At 41.8% G+C, this 17,634-nt stretch overlaps 1 protein-coding gene across 1 annotated transcript in view; it reads left to right on the top strand.

Moving 5' to 3' along the window:
- RGL1 (ral guanine nucleotide dissociation stimulator like 1) overlaps positions 1-17,634 on the top strand; it is a 133,372-nt gene that overhangs the window by 45,922 nt on the left and 69,816 nt on the right. Inside the window, exon 4 of the mRNA XM_082862571.1 lies at positions 17,471-17,548. Within this exon, the coding sequence (XP_082718697.1) occupies positions 17,471-17,548 (78 nt within the window). The remainder of the gene's footprint in view (positions 1-17,470; positions 17,549-17,634) is intronic.

Raw genomic sequence — 17,634 nt, 5'->3', positions numbered from 1 at the left:
CTCAGTTATAGGGCTATTATGAGGGTTAAGCTTGATAATATAAAATTCTTATTATAGTGGCTGGCAAATATTAAGTGCTTAAGAGATTACCATTAACCTTGTTTTCCTTTCTTCGTGGCACTTATCACTATTTGCAAGTACCTTTCTTATTTTTTTAATAGAAATTAAAAAAAAATACTTATTTATTTATTTATTGGCTGTGTCAGGTCTTACTTGCGGCACAAGGGATCTTCATAGCAGCATGTGGGCTTCTCTCTAGTTGCAGTGCACTGGCTTCTCTCTAGTTGTGGCATGCGGGCTTAGTTGCCCCACAGCATGTGGGATCTTAGCTCCCTGATCAGGGCTCGAACTAGCATCCTCTGTATTGCAAGACGGATTCTTAACCACTGGACCACTAGGGAAATCCCTGAAAGTACCTTTCTTGTTTACCTTGCTTATTTCCTGATAGCTGCCCCTATGCAGAGACCATGTCTGTTTATTTCACTGCCCTAACCTTAGAGAGGAATGGTATCTGGCAGTAGATGCTTAGGAACTATTTGTCTAACAAATAAGTAATCACTATTATTCATGCCTATTATGAGCAGGTGCACTGGAAGATACAATGGTGAACATTACCCAGCTTCTGCCTACATTTAGTGGGAGAGACTAATAAATCTATAGACTCATGCCGTTACTGTCAAGGCAGTTAGGGCTCAATGTGTGTTTTTAAAAAAATAGACTGTTTTCAGAATTACCATATGATCAGGCAATCCCACTCCTGGACATATACCTTGACAAAACTATAATTCAAAAAGATACATGTACCCCTATGTTCCTAGCAGCACTGCTCACAATAGCTAAAACATGAAAACAACCTAAATGTCCAACAGATGAATGGATAAAAGAAAACAATGTGGTACATATACACAATGGAATACTACTCAGCCATAAAAAGGAACAAAATAATTCCATTTGCAGCAACATGGATGCAGCTAGAGATTATCATACTAAGTGAAGTAAGTCAGAAAGAGAAAGACAAATGCCGTATGATATCACTTATATGTGGAATCTAAAATATGGCACAAATGAACCTGTCTACAAAACAGAAACAGACTCACAGACATAGAGATCAGACTTGTGGTTTCTGGGGGTGGGGAGGGAGAAGGATGGACTGGGAATTTGGAGTTGGTAGATGCAAACTATTACATTTAGAATGGATAAATGACAAGGTCCTACTGTATAGCCCAGGGAAATATATGCAATCTCCTGGGATAAACCATAATGGAAAAGAATATTAAAAAAAGAATGTATGTATGTGTAAAACTGAATCACTTTGCTGTACAGCAGAGGTTGGCATAACATTGTAAATCAACTATAATTCTATAAAAAAATAGACTATTTTTTAGAGAAGTTTTTTTTTTAAAAAATAGACTATTTTTTAGAGAAGTTTTAGGTTCACAACAAAATTAAGTGGAAAGTACAGAGACTTCCCATATAACTCCTGCACCCAATCATACCCCCACTATCAACATTCCCCCACCAGAATAGTATACTTATTATAATCATTGACACATTATTATCACCCAAAGTCCATAGTTTACATTAGGATTCACTCTTGGTGTTGTACATTCTATGGGTTTGGACAAACGTATAATGACATGTGTCCATCATCATAGTACCATACAGAATAGTCTTGCTTCACTAAAAATCCTCTGTGCTCTGCCTCTGCATCCCTCCCTACCCTACCCTAGTCCCTGTCAATCACTGATATTTTGACTGTCTCTATAGTTTTGCCTTTTCCAGAATGTTTTATTGTTGGAATCATACAGTATGTAGCCTTTTCAGAATGGCTTCTTTCACTTAGTAACATGCAGTTAAGGGTCCTTCATATTTTTTCAAAGCTTGATAGCTCATTTCTTTTTAGTGCTGAATAACATTCCATTGTCTGAATGGACCATAGTTTATTTACCCACTCACCTACTGAAGAACATCTTGGCTGTGTCCAAGTTTCGGCAGTTATGAAAGGTGCTGTAAACATCCATGTGCAGATTTTTGTGTAGACATACATTTTCAGCTCTTTTGGGTAAATACCAAGGAGCAAGAATTTTGGATCATATGGGAAAAGTATGTTTAGTTTTGTAAGAAATTGTTAAACTCTCTTCCAAAGTGGCTGTACCATTTTGTTTTCCCACCAGCAGTGAATGAGCGTTCCTGTTGCTCCACATCCTTGTGATCATTTGGTATTGTCAGTGTTTTGGACTTTTGGCTATTCTGGTTCGTTTGCCTCTCCGTATATACTTTAGAATCAGTTTGTCAAAATCCACAGAATAACTTGCTGGGATTTTGATTGTGATTGCATTGAATCTACAGATCAAATTGGGAAGAACTGACTTGACAATATTGAGTCTTCCTATCCATGAACATGGAGTCTCTCTCCCTTTATTTAGTTCTTCTTTGATATCTTTCATCAGAGTTCTGTAGTTTTCCTTATATAGATCTGTGTATATATATATATACATATATATATATACATATATATGTGTGTGTATATATATATATATATACACTAGATTTATACCTAAATATTTTAATTTGGGGGGGAGGGTGCTGATGTAAAGGGTAATAGTTTTTTTAAAAAAAATTTATTGGGGTATAGTTGATTTAGAGTGTTGTGTTAGTTTCAAGTGTACAGCAAAGTGAGCCAGTTATACATATACATATATCCACTCTTTTTTAGATTCTTTTCCCATACAGGCCATTACAGAGTATTGAGTAGATTTCCCTATGTTATACAGTAGGTCCTAATTAGTTATCTATATATAGTAGTGTGTATGTGTCAATCCCAGTCTTCCAATTTATCCCTCCCCTGCTGCTTACCCCCCACCCCCCTGTAACCGTAAGTTTATTTTCTACATCTGTAACTCTATTTCTGTTTTGTAAATAAGTTCATTTGGAGCCTTTTTTTTTTTTAGATTCCACATACAAGTGATATCATATGATATTTGTCTTTCTCTGTCTGACTTACTTCACTCAGTATGATAATCTCTAGGTCGATCCGTGTTGCTGCAAATGAAGGGTAATATGTTTTTAATTTCAAATTCCACTTGTTCATTGCTGGTATATAGGAAAGTGATTCACTTTTGCATGTTAACCTTGTATTCTGCAATCTTACATACTAGTTCCAAAAGCTTTTGGTTGATTCTTTTGGATTTTCTATATAGACAATCATGTTCTCTGTTATCTCTTCCTTCCCAATCTATTGATACATACCTTTTATTTCCTTTTCTTTTCTCTTTGCATCAGCAGAGACTTCCTGTGCAATGTTTAAAAGCAGTGTGAGAGGGGACATCCTTGCTTAGTGGGAAAGCTTTGCATTTCTCAGTGTTAAGTATGATGTTAGCTATATTTATGTAGATGTTATTTATCAAGTCAAGGAGATTTCTTACTATTCCTAGTCTGCTGAGAGTTTTATCATGAATGGATGTTGGATTTTGTCATATGCTGTTTCTCATCTATTGATATGATCATGGAATTTTTCTTCTTTAGCCTGTTGATATGGTGGATTACATTAACTGATTTTCCAATGTTGAACCACCTTTGCATACTTGGAATAAATCCCTCTTGGTTGTGCCTTGTTTGATTCAGTTTGCTAATATTTTAAGGATTGTTGCATCTGTGTTCATGAGAGATCTTGGTCCATAGTTTTCTTATAATGTCTTTGCCTGGTTTTGGTATTAGGGTAAAGCTGGTCTCATAGAATGAGTTATGTAGCAGTCCCTCTGATCCTGTCTTCTGGAAGAGATTGTAGAGAATTGGTAAAGTTTCTTTATTAAATGTTTGGAAGAATTCATCAGTGAACCCCATCTGGATATGGTGCTTTCTGTTTTGGAAGGCTATTGATTATTGATTAAATTTCTTTAATAATACAGGTCTATTCTGATTGTCTGTTTCTTCTTGTGTGAGTTTTATGTAGATATGAATTTCTGACCTATATCACTTTCCTACTCCTTGAAGAATTTCTTTTAATATTTCTTGCAAGGCAGGCCTACTGGCAACAAATTCCCTCAGTTTTTGATTGAGAAAGTCTTTATTTCTCTTTCACTTTTAAAGAGTAATTTTGCAGAGTAAAGAATTCTAGGTTGGTATTTTTTTTTCCTCTCAACACTTTAAATATTTCTTTTCTTGCTTTCTGAGGAGATAGCATATATAATTCTTATCTTTGCTCCTTTTTAGTTAAAGTTAAGGTTTGTTTTTTGCTCTGGCTTCTTTCAAGATTTTTTATTTATCTTTGATTTTCTGAAGTTCGAATATGTAGTGTTTTTGGCATTTATACCGCTTGGTGTTCTTTGAGCTTCCTGGATCTGTGTTTTGTGTCTGATGCTAATTTGGGGGAAATTCCCAGTCATTATTCCTTCAAATACTGCTTCTATTCCATTCTCTTCCTTCTCCTTCTAGTGTTCCCATTACACATATGTTATGCCTTTTGTAGTTGTCCCATGGTACTTGGTATTCTGTTCTGGTTTTTTCTTTTCTCTTTCTCTCTTTCTTCTTTTTTTTTTAGTTTATTTGTTTGTCTGCTTGCTTTTCAGTTTTAGAACTATTTTCTTATCCTCAAGCTCAGAGATTCTTTCTTCAGCCATGCCCAGCCTATTAATGAGCCCCTAGAAGGCATTCTTCATTTCTGTTACAGTGTTTTTGATCTCTAACATTTCTTTTTGATTCTTCCTCAGAATATCCATCTCTTTGCTTATATTATCCATCTGCTCTCATATGTTGTCTACTTTTCTGATTAAATTTCTTAGCATGTTAATCGTGGTCTTTATAAATTTCTGGTCTAATAATTCTACCATTCCTGCTATATCTGACTCTTGTTCTGATGTTTCTTTAGTCTCTTCAAAATGTGCTTTTTTCCCTTTTAGCATGCCTTGTAATTTTTGAATAAAAGGTGGATATGATGTACCAGGTGGAAGGAAATGGCATTCAGTAACGTAGTTGTAATGTACGGGGGTGGGGGACAGGAAGGTGTTCTGTAGTCCTGTGATTAGCTTTCAGTCTTCTGGTTAGCCTGTGCCCCTGGACTGTGAACTTCATCAGTGCTTCTCTGTTGTTTTTATTTCCTCCCTTAGGGAAAGGGTGGCTAGAAGGGCCTGGAGACGGGTATTTCCTTTCCCCCATGTGGAAGGCTAGAGAAGACTAGAGTTAGGTATTTTCCTTACCCAAGGTAGGTGAAGCTCTGACAAAGCCCCAGCAGGTTAGACTCTGGTAAAATTTTTTGTCCTGAGGGCAGGTGTTGTTAAGAAGAACAGAGTGCTCTAGTGTATTTCAAAATGGTTCCTTTTCCCCTTCCCTTGCTGGAAGCATGAGCAGGTTTTTCTCCTATATTAACTATGATAACCTGGTCAAGTTCCTGGAGGTAAAACTTGTAGAAATGTGGTGCTGTGTCTACGACTGGGTCCCCCTGGAGTTTTTATCCCTCAGACTTGTCCACACTAAGTCTGCAGCAATTCATCAATTACAGTTCAGCGTTTGTTTCCCATGGAGATTTCTGCTCTGCTCTGTTGTGGTTTTCTGTATCTGTCTGACGGTCTCTTCAGTTTTAGTGGGCACGGGTTTGCCTTGTGACCACACTTCTCTGATGGATCTGAGAAGAGTTGTTGATTTTCCAGTTTGTTCAGCTTTTTACATGTTGTTAGGATGAAGTGGTGACTCCTAAGCTCCTTACGTGCTGGACTGGAAACTGGAAGTCCTCTTCTGCCCATTTTTCCATCAAGTTGTTCATTTTCTTATTGTTGAGTTTTAAGAGTTTTTGTACATTTTGGATAACAGTTCTTTATCAGTTATGCCTTTTGCAAATATTTTCTCCCTGTCTGTGGCTTATCTTATCAGTTTCTCGATTGAATGTGTACTTAAGAACCCCCCCCCCCCCGCACCCTACCCCCACCACCACCCCGGGAACTGTGAGGTGGTTGTAGCGAACCTCCTTTTAAAAGCTCATAACACAGATCCATTCAGCTCTTAAATGCTTCCTTAGCATAAGAAGCTGGGTAAGCCTTTTTGAATTGCACACAGAAATGTTCCAAATTACTTTTTGTGAAACCTCACTTAAAAATAATTAAGCTTCAAAAGAAAATTAGTTCTGTAATTAGACTAGGCACTTGCCAAATATTCCTAGATTCATGCTGCCATGCAGTGCTCATGGGATTCCCTAACTCCCTTCTCTTTTGGTAGGAGCAAGGTTTACTAATATCTTCCCTTTGTTCTTCCAGGTCCTAAGAGAGGGGTTATGAGCAGAGAGCACTTAGGGAGCAGGTATTGGAATCTAACCTACTTAGAGGGCCTCACAGCATCTTATACTAGTGACGACCATAAGTCACTTCCAAGTGCTTGTCTCTTTATAACAGTAACACTTATATTAAATGTTACTATTAAACTCATAGTACAGTTTTTCTACACTTTTGTCTCAGAGTGATTTATGTCTAACTTCTATCACTTATGTAGGAAAGTTTTTCAATACCATGCCATTCTCTTCATTTATTTTAGTAACTTCCCTCCATAACTCTCAACAAAATCAAGTGGAAACAAACAGAGTGGTTGGTTCATCCATTGAATCTTTTGTCCTACCGTGCATGAAAAAGTTGAGATTTATTGGTCAGTTGATTCCAGGATGCTCATCCCATTTATAGAGTGGGAAAGCTTTCAGGAAATCCTAACATTGCTTTGTTTCCTTTTTTAGCTTTAAATACAGATACACTGGATATCCTGACGAGGGTGAGAATTTATTTAAAAATGAAGGCCATTTCTTAAGATTTTTGTTATAGCAGATGAGTTTGAATAGATTTTGTCCAGGTTTGAGTGTTGATGACCACATAGGCAAGAAAACCCTCAGTTTGTGTATATGTTATAGGTTTTTAAAAAAAGACAGATCGCTTAAAGGTAAATTGAACTCAGATCTTATTTCCTGTGGCTATTAGGACGATGAAAGTATTGCTGATAGAAAAGAGGATTATAACAAGGGCTATGAGAATCTTTGGGTATCGAAATGCTTCTAACATCGAAAAGAACGTTGAAAACTTTTGTAGGGCACGTGCTTTGTGAAGGGTCCCATGCTCTTGCTGGCTCATGCTTTATCGGGGGAGAAAGAGGGTTTATTTCATTAAGCCATAGAAGATACAACATTTATAATAATTTAGACTCCCAACTGTGGCAGGCAGAATAATGCCTCCCACCCCAAAGATGTCCAGTCTTAATCCCTGGAACCTATGAATATATTGGGTTACATGGCCAAGCAGAATTAAGGTTGCTAATCAGCTGACCTTTTAAATAAAGCAGTTAACTTGGCTTATTTGGTTAGGACCAGTGTAATCACAAGGGTCCTTAAAAGTGAAAGGTGGAGGCAAAAGAGAGAGTCAGAGAAAAAGATGTGAGGATGGAAACAAGATCAGAGAGATACTATGTTGCTGGCTTTGAAGATAGAGGAAGGGGACCCTGAGCCCAAGAATGCAGGCAGCCTCTAGAAGCTAGAAAAGGCAGTTAAATGGACTATCTCCTATAGCAGCGGTCCCTAACCTTTTTGGCACCAGGGACCAGTTTCGTGGAAGACAATTTTTCCACGGACCTGGGTGGGGGTGGGGCAGGGGATGGCTTCAGGATGATTCAAACGCATTACATTTCTTGTGCACTTTATTTCTATGATGATTACATTGTAATATATAATGAAATAATTATACAACTCACCATAATGCAGAATCAGTGGGAGCCCTGAGCTTGTTTTCCTGCAACTAGATGGTCCCATCTGGAGGTGATGGGAGACAGTGACACCCGAAGGTCCACCTCAGATCATCAGGCATTAGATTCTCATAAGGAATGCGCAACCTGGATCCCTCGCGTGCACAGTTCACAGTAGGGTTCATGCTCCTGTGAGAATCTAATGCCGCCACTGATCTCACAAGAGGCGGAGCTCAGGCAGTAATGTGAGCGATGGGGAACAGCTGATTTTAGCCCAAGGAGACTTGCGTTGGACTTCTGACCTACACAACTATAAAATAGTAATTTTGTGTAATTTGTTTGTGGTCATTTGATGCAGCAGCAGCGATAGAAAACGAATATAACATCAACAAAACTTTTGGTCTTGTTAGGGAACAAGGGAAGTTGTTCATGATTCGATAGGAAACAAGGAATTCTTGTCAGAGAGATTGACTCTCAAAATCTAGTGCTTGTGGGCTTAGGGAAGTTGAAGGTCAAGTGTTCGCTCACCTTCACCTTGTTCTGTTCAGGCCCTCATGCCCTGTTCAGCGTGGCCCACACACTCAGCTCTGGAAGCATGGCCTGAAACAAAGGGCAGGGCTTAGCCACTACCTACAAGCATTGTTCCTCTTTCTTCCCTGTACCTGTGGCTCTGCTTTGGGTTAGCCAGAAAAGTTTAATTTGGTACTGTTATAGAATTACGTCCAACTGTAATCACACGAGGGAAAATGGAAATAAATTCTCTTCACTGCTGGGTTGCTTGTCTTTGGTAAATCTTTATTTTTGTCAAAAGGACCCGACTCTCACCCAGCATCACAGTGGGGATTCTCCATGGGAACATGTGGCTGGACAGCAGAATCTGGATGGTAGTGATGGTTCTGCTAGAATAAACACTAAAAGGTTGCTGTCAAGGACTGAGCCTCAGAGCTTCACCAGGCTAGCTTTCTTTTCTGGAAATGAAAGAAAAATGTTTCTCTCAAGTAGCTCTTTTTTGAAAAAAAAATTTCACTTGGCAAAGGGAGGCAGCACATGCAGTTATCTTTCTTTTTTAGAAAAGAATACCAAATTGCCCAGCAGGTTTTTTAAAAAATGTGCTTATGTTTGGAAACTACAAAGCAAAACTGACAAAAAAATCTGAAAGGCAAGGTACATACATTCTGAGTGATTATCAGAAAGTTTTCAATTCACCTTTGATAACCTAAAGCTATGGTTTTGACCATTTTCTAGCAGTTGGTGGGAGGGATTGATCACAAACCCCTTTAAGAATCTGCTAAAAACTATGGACCCGATCTAGAAAAAAAACAAAAAAACAAAAAAAAAACACGTCACCAAATTTGGCTTATGGCTTAGGGATTCCCAAACTTCCCTAAGTTCATCCAGGGACCCTAGGTTGTGACTCTCCAGGCAAAGGTTTCCTAGCATGAGTGACAGGACCCTGTAGGTGGCCATTAGGAGTCAGAGGAGGGCACTGCTCCTAGTATGAGTATGGTTCTGAAAAGTAAATTCATTAATTTCATTAAAGTAAATGCAGTGGTTTTTTTTTTTTTTAAAGGTATATCTCTGAAACTTTAAAAGGAAAAGGGGACTGGCTGTTTTTGAGTTAATTTTATTTATTTATTTTTTTAATCACTTTTCTCTTATTTGACATTTCTTTTTTTTGCGGTACGCAGGCCTGTCACTGTTGTGGTCTCTCCCGTTGTGGAGCACAGGCTCCGAACGTGCAGGCTCAGCGGCCATGGCTCACGGGCCCAGCCACTCCGCGGCATGTGGGATCTTCCCGGACCGGGGCACAAACCCGTGTCCCCTGCATTGGCAGGCAGACTCTCAACCACTGCGCCACCAGGGAAGCCCTGATGTTTCTTTTTTTTAACCTTTTGTGGAGTGAACTTAGCCCTGGAGAATGACTTCAAGCTCCTAGTCCTGGGAAACGTAATTCTTTTGCCTTTGGTCTCTACTGAAGTTGCTAGCAAGAACCAATTTAGATAAATGGATGTTATATTGAGTTTTGTGAGCACAGGAGAGAAAAGTAGTCTCCAAACTGATGGGATACCATGATACTAAATTCATTGTCATTGTATTTGATTTTACGTAGCAGTTTTCATAAGATTCTTTTTTTTTTTAAATTTTTTGGCTGCGTTGGGTCTTTGTTGCTGCACGCAGGCTTTCTCTAGTTGCGTTGAGCGGGGGCTACTATTTGTTGCGGTGCGCAGGCTTAATGTGGTAGCTCCTGTTGCAGAGCATGGGCTCTAGGTGCACGGGCTTCAGTAGTTGTGGCACATGGGCTTAGTAGTTGTGGCCCGCAGGCTCTAGAGTGCAGGCTCAGTAGTTGTGGCGCACGGGCTTAGTTGCTCCGCGACATGTGGGATCTTCCAGGACTGGGGCACGAACCCGTGTCCCCTGCATTGGCAGGCGGATTCTTAACCACTGCACCACCAGGTAAGTCCAAGAAGATTCTTGAAGAGCTCTGCAAGAGCATCTTTTTGTGGTTGGGGAAAACTGAGCCACAGGCTCGCACTGACTTGTTAATAATGTATTAATTCATCTTAAACCTAAGGAAAATCCCAACTTGTAGACAGGTTCTGTGGTTGTCAGGGTGCTGCGTGCTCCCTGCCCCCAGTTGTAACCTGTTTCTTCCGTCGACCTTCTGACCTTTGTTGTGTCTGCAGCGGCTGTAGCATGCTAACAAGACAGATTCGCAGCTGACGGTTTAGAATTGTTACCAATTACAGGTGGAAGAAGGAGGCACCGATGAGCCACCAAGCTCTTGGGGGCAGTCAACGGGCCAGAGAAGAGAGATGGGTGACAAGGACCTGCAGTAGAAAACAGAAGAAACCTGACAGCAAGGGCATGAAGGCCATCAGACTTGAGAAAAAACTTTAAATGTGAATAAGAAACAAGTTATAGCAAGAGACACCTTTCCATTTTCTTTCCCTGGCTGAATAGTGACTGTAAAGTATTTGTCCTTTTCTTGGTCTCCCTCTCAGACAGTTGTAGGTTGGGGCTGGAGGTGGAGATAGTGTTTTCAAGGGAAATCTTATAGTGTTTTGAAACCATCAAGTGGAACAGAAATACTAGGTACTTTGGCTATTAATGTTCCCTTAACTATCAGGGAGATGGTTAAGGGAACTTTAATGTTCCTGCTACCATCATCAGTAATATGGAGATAATGTGACGAATTGAAGGGCAAGGAAGGTGGAGGGCCCTTCACAGCAAAGGCCTGGAGGGGAGGACTGAGGCTCCTTCTGGGTCTTTTGACTTTTTTTCTGATCATGGGAGAACTTTGCCTAGAGAACCAGACCTCGTGAGTGAAAGCACACTGCCTGGTTCTCTGTTCGGCATCATTGACCCCTTCCTTTCTTGCAAGAGAACAAGGAGTTTTTGCCTGTTGTCTCTGACCTTTGTCTTCTCCTTGAATAACTGGCTCCATGGTGGTAGCAAGACCTTTCCAAGGTAGGCTTGGTGGCCGTGACCCAGTTGTCAGGTCACACTTGGGTGGAGAGGTGCCTGCCGTGGAGGGTATTATTCGGAGCGATTAAAAACCAGCCCCTGGCTGCTCTGTGGTGTACGGTCTGCAGTCTTAATCAAGGCCTCACTTGGTGTTCCCGACATCTGCAGGCTAGTTCACTGTGTCATTCTTCTGAGTCAAGGTCAGCTTCTGAACATTTTCCTCATACCTGACCTGTGTTCTTATGGGTCAGTTAAAGAAAAAATGCTTCAGATGTTCACAGGCTGGGGTTGATTAGAAAAGCAAAGGCTCCCAGAGGTCCTTCAGTCAGCAGCTTCATGTGAGGTCTCTCCTGCCTTAACTTCCTCCTCTCTGTTCTTTCATCATCCCCAATAAGTAGCTTCTTCCCTTCCCTCCCCTCCCCATCCTCAACTATTCGTGATAGTAGAGGGCATTGATGAATTCATTTGGCACGTGTTTAGTGAGTGTCCGCTAAGCACAGGCTCTACTCCAGGCTCAGGGCATATAGCAGTAAGCGAGGTAAAAGGGTGAAAGCAAAGCCCTGACCATGGCCGGCCAGGCCCTCGTGATCTGCCCCTGCCACCTGCATGCTCACCTCCTTCTCTGTCTCCGCTTCATCTGTTCTGCTCCTTCCTCACTGGTCTTCTTGACATTTCTCAAGCGCACCACCCTGCCACGGTCCCAAGGCCTTTGCCCTGGCTCTCCCCTCCGCTTGGAAGGCTCTCTTCCTAGAGATATGTGTGGCCTATTCCCTCGCCTTCTGGAGGATTTTAGTTCATTGTCACATTCACGTCAGGCCTTTCCTGGACACTCATGTGAAGCAGCTACCTCAGGCCCTCCAATCATGTCTGAGTGCCCTTGGCTACTTTATTTTTCTCCATTGCACTTTTCACCATCTGACTAGTATATATTATCTAATTACTAGTTTATTGCTTATCTCCCCCCACTACATTGTGCTCCATGAAAACAGGGGCTTTGGTTAGTTCACTGCTGTATCCTCAGTGCACAGAATAGTACCTGAAAATAGGCTTTAATAAATACTCATTGAATGAGGACTAAATGAGTGAAAGAATGAATGACCGAGTAAGTGAAAAGCCCAAGGCTTCTAACCTCAAAGAACTTATCATTTGGTGGAGGGAGACATAAAATAAATAAACAAAATAACTATGGTTTGTGTGATCGGGTGTTGACTCAGAGGCTGGGCTCTAGAGTCTGACCGTCAAGGTTCAAATCCCTCCTTTACTTACTAGCTGTGTCTTTGAGGGCAAATTCCTTAAGCTCTCTGGGCCTCATTTTCTCATCCATTAAATAGGAAGAGTAATAATACCACCATCTAGGATTATGGTGAGAATTAAATGAAACAATCCATGTAAAGTGCTGAGCACAGTGCCTGGTATATAGTGAGCTCTCAATAATTATTAACTGTCGTTATCATGGGATCACCTGCCATCAACAAGTGGAGCCTGAAAGGTTCTTCGGGATTATCCCCATCCTGGTCTGATGTTGCCGAGACTTTTCTGTTAGAGAGTAAAGGTTAGAAAGCACCCCCCACCCCCCACCACCAGAAGTAGTGTCCCTGGGGATAACTTTATCTTAAGATTTCTTTGAACCACAAGCATCCCTGGTCGTCCCTTCAAACACATATTAAACGTTTTATCTGCCCGGATAGGCGCCAAACAATACATCCATCCCCCCTGGAAATAACTGTTTCCTGTTTAAATATTAGCAACCAGTTAAACGTTATATTGAGGTTTTTTTTTTTTCTTTTTCTAGTAAATTTTAGGCTGCAGTAAAAATTGCGCAAGGCTGTACTTTAGGAGACATTTGTAAATCTTTCTTTTGCCTTGTGATACAGAGAAAACCATGTCAGAAGTCATTCTAATAATTTGTATTTTAAGGTTTATGAATCGCCTTTAAAGAAGGGCAGTCTGAAAGAAAGCCTTCTTAAGAGGTTCGAGCTTTGATCTTAAACTCTAGGGAGGTTTTGCAGAAATTGGAGGTGACATTGTTGACAGGTTTGTCTGTAGCTACTCATTAATTAAACACATACACACACATACACACCCTTTATTTACTCCCCTGGAGTAAATGAATTGAACTTGACTTTGGTTTTTGATGGGAAGCTATGAGAGGGTCCAGGAAACATCAAAGAAACACTCTTAATCTCATAAAACTAACTCTTAACTCTCAAACGACCTAGCTTGAGCGTTAAAGAGTTCTTGATTCCAGTGCTGGTCTAGTTTCTTTTCTGTAAGGCTTTAATTCTCCTTAATGATAAGAGAGTGCAGGGGCAAATAATCGTCCCCTCCCCAGTCCATGAAATTCCAGAGGGTTATAGGCTTTTTAATTTTATCTTGCTTCTAAAGGTCTCCTTTGTAAAACTGTATATACATTTTTTTTTTTGTATTTTTATACTACTTACACCTTCAAGGTCTCAGCTCTAGGATCTTAAAAGTTCCTTTCGCATTTTAATTTTAGATTTTTGTAACGATCGCAGCAATCCTAAAGCTTTTTTATGCTCCTAGATCATTAGAAATGAAGGCACAGACAGGTTAAGACACTTGTATAAGCAAAAAGCCAAAGAATGCCTTTATGGACACAAATATGAACCTAGTCGTTGGGAGGTTCATTTCCACGTCTGCCTAGGGAACCCCACTAGACCACTCATTTGCTCCCAGCAAATAGCCATCCGCATGCCTGCTGGGTGCCGCCCTTGCTCCAAGCTCTGAAGAGTAATGAGCAAAAGAGACGGAAGTCCCGCTCTCGTGGGGTTTGTGTTCTAATGGACAATAGCTGTATGAATTGCACAGTGTACTAGAATGTGTTAAAGGCTGTGGAGGAGAATAAAACAGTGGTGTTAGTGTTGGTTTACATAGGATGGTCAGGGAAGGCCTCACTGATAAAGTGACATTGGAGCAAAGACCTGCAGGAGCCCCGGGAGTGCACCATCGGTGTGGGCGTGGGAGATTCTGAGGCAGGAGGATGCCTGGCGCGTGTGTGTGTGTGTGTGTGTGTGTGTGTGTGTGTGTGCGTGTGTGTGTGTGGTGAAGCAGCAAGGAAGCCAGTGAGGCTGAGGGGAAGTGAGTGAGTGTAGGAGACGTGGTCAGAGATATCAGGGGCAGGTCACTTAGGACCTCAGGAGATGGGTAAGATGTTGGCCTTTCCGAAGAGTGGAGAAGAGTGGGAGCTGGGGGAGGGTTTTGAGCAGAGCAGCGGCATGAACAGCATCGCTGCGGCTTGAGGCAGACCTGCCAGGAGAGGCGTTAAGCGCCTGTTGCACGGATCCAGCCAAAGATGGGGGCAGTGTGAGCCAGGGCAGAGTGACGAGAAGTGCTGGGATTCAGGATATGTCATAAAGGCAGAGCCAAAAGATGTTCCTAGTGGATCGGGCAGAGAAGAAAGAGTTAGGGGGGGCTTCCCTGGTGGCGCAGTGGTTGAGCGTCTGCCTGTTAATGCAGGGGACACGGGTTCGAGCCCTGGTCTGGGAGGATCCCACATGCTGCAGAGCGACTGGGCCCGTGAGCCACAACTATTGAGCCTGCGTGTCTGGAGCCTGTGCTCCGCAACAAGAGAGGCCGCGATAGTGAGAGGCCCATGCGCCGCGATGAAAAGTGGTCCCCGCTCGCCACAACTAGAGAAAGCCCTCGCACAGAAACGAAGACCCAACACAGCAAAAATAAATAAATTAATTAATAAACTCCTACCCCCAACATCTTAAAAAAAAAAGAGAAAGAGTTAGCGATGCTGCAGCCTTTGAGCCTGAGTGCCTGGACCGTGTGCGCCACCACACACATGCCTTGTTATTGATGGTTCTGATTTGTCTCCAAGTTATTACCAACCACTCATGCTGGTCCTGACTATGAGCCTCTACTCATAATACTCTGCTGGCCGGGAGAAGTATCCATGTGGTCTTCTGAGCAGATGGTACCGGGTTCATTAAGGAGAGAGAACTTTGCTCACTCACCAGTGTAAGTTACTTAGTGCTTTGTGACATGGTCTGACTGCACCTGTGGCATCACATTCTGGGAGCAGAACTGTGATGGGTGTTCATGTCATCCCGGCCAGCATCTCAGCTCTGAGTTTGAAAAATGCAGAGAAAGAGCAGCAGAGTGTGAGAAGCAAAAGTCAAGACAAGGAATAGGAAGACCAGGGGATTTTTAGTATGAACATCTCTGGAAAGAAAAATATCAGGTGCAATAAAATGTGTATCTTTCCCTCGTGAAGCTTTTTTGCTTTTATTTCGACCTCTCAGAGGTTCCAGTTGGAAGATAAAAGATGCAATATTTCCGGGATAGCCAGAAAGAGGATTAATGAAGGAACACAGAATGTGACCCAAACGAAGGTTAAGTCCCACATTTAGTCACTGAGGGCCGGCAGGCGGGAGTTTATGGATTACTCAAGTCAGATGGGTGGCAGGCACAGTGGCCTCCCTCTTCACTGTACTTACCCCATCTTTCCTACTTAAATAAACCAGAGTCTGTTGTGAGGGAACATGAGGACAGGGTTCGCTATGACGGTGGCCAAAGAGAGAGCCAAGAAATCCCACTCTATTTATTTACTAGGAATCTCATTTCCCAGCCCTGCCTTGCCCACATGGGGCTGCATAAATCTTAATCTGACTGAGTTCTTATCTCAGGGAAAGCAAAGGGTAGCCCTGGAAGCCTCTAAATAGCAGGTGCAGGACAGAATGAAGAGGAACAGGGAGGGTGGAGGCCAGTGGAAAATACCTCTGGGAGGCCAAGGAGTCCATAAAGCTGATGAGCTTGAGAAGGAGCACGTGGATGGGGGAGGGGGCTGATGCCTGTGGGCGTAAACTAGAACCTGCCGGGATAGGGCGATGGGGAGACCAGATGGACTGGCATTCTGTCAAACCAGATGGTGGGCTTTTATTTTTAAAAGGGCTTATAAATCCTAGGAACAAGGAACCATAAGGGTACTGGGGTTCTTAATCCTATTAGTAGAAGACAGAAGTGTTCTCTTTAAAAATGTAAACCCCACCAGTTATAGAATTTCTATTATCAAAACTTTCGGACAGATTACCAGCTTGTGAAACTCCAAGGAATCTCTGAATTCTCCACTGATGGGAAGAGAAACTGCAGAAATAGTCTAGGCATTATGAGTTAATATAAAGGCTCCTCCTTAGGAGTCACAAGTGAATTTACTAGATGAACATTCTGAACCAAACAAAACATGATATATTTGTATGAAATAGACTTGCTTACCTATGGAGTTGGAAGGACATCTAACAGTGTAACCGGGGACTGATCAATGTTTTTTTTTGTTTGTTTGTTTTTTGTGGTACGCGGGCCTCTCACTGTTGTGGCCTCTCACCATTGTGGAGCACAGGCTCCGGACGCGCAGGCTCAGCGGCCATGGCTCATGGGCCCAGCCGCTCCGCGGCATGTGGGATCTTCCCGGACCGGGGTACAAACCCGTGTCCCCTGCATCGGCAGGCGGACTCTCAACCACTGAGCCACCAGGGAAGCCCCTGATCAATGTTTTAATAAGTTTTGAGTTTGTAATGAGACAGATTTTAAAATTTAGGCACCTATTGCTTTCTAAACCGTTGTTCCCCTTTGTCCCCCTTCCCCAGTGGCTGGGGAAGCCTAGATCAGCCTGACCTCGGTGTACACACTGCTGCTCTCTTGGTTGCTGGGACACGAGGATTCTGTTCTTCAGTCCTTGTCTCTATCTCAGCCTTTACTTGAGGGTTTGGAATTATTTCCATCACCTTCCTCCAATAGGACCTATCCTCAAGGAGACCAGACTCACAAGCAGAGCATGGAGTCGTCATCTTGTGCCCATGTGTGGCACAGGCATGAAGGTTGTGCAAGCAAAGCCACATCTTCCTTCAGTAGCTACACAGAGGGGTTGATGCTCCGGAGTTCATGAGGAATCTCCCACCTGTGCATCACATAACGCCTGATTCTCCTGCTAAGAGGAAAAGAGTAATTTCATCGAAAAAAATCCAAAGAAATGTTAAATATTAAGAGAAAGTTTTAAGTAATGTGATTCACTGCTAAATCACTTTCCTTGTAGACCGTATATTTATACATACACACACACACACACACACACACACGTATATATACACACACATATATATGTTTACCCATTAAATAAATATCAATAATATAGTATCATTTTTGATGTTATTTCACAGATATTACTTTCCTTAAATACTCCTGAAAAGTATAACTGTTGTGCTTGAAATGGAAAAGAGTTGCTCTCCAACACTACTGATTGCATTTTCTGTCTGTTTGTTTGTTTTTATCTATAAAGGTATGGGAACCTGACAAGCCCAAACTGTGAAGAAGTTGGAGGCCAAAGTTCATCAGAGTCTAAGACGGTGATCAGGAAGTGAGTCTGCCTCTTCTCTGCATTACAAGCTCTCAGTCAAGACTTATTATCTTAAAAGAATGTAATTTAGTGGAGTTTTTAATTTC

This window comes from Leucopleurus acutus (assembly GCF_964270905.1).
Source record: "Leucopleurus acutus genome assembly, chromosome: 2".
Lineage (NCBI taxonomy): Eukaryota > Metazoa > Chordata > Mammalia > Artiodactyla > Delphinidae > Leucopleurus > Leucopleurus acutus.
Note: the sequence above shows the minus strand (reverse complement) of the source record. Positions and strands in the feature narration are given on the sequence as shown.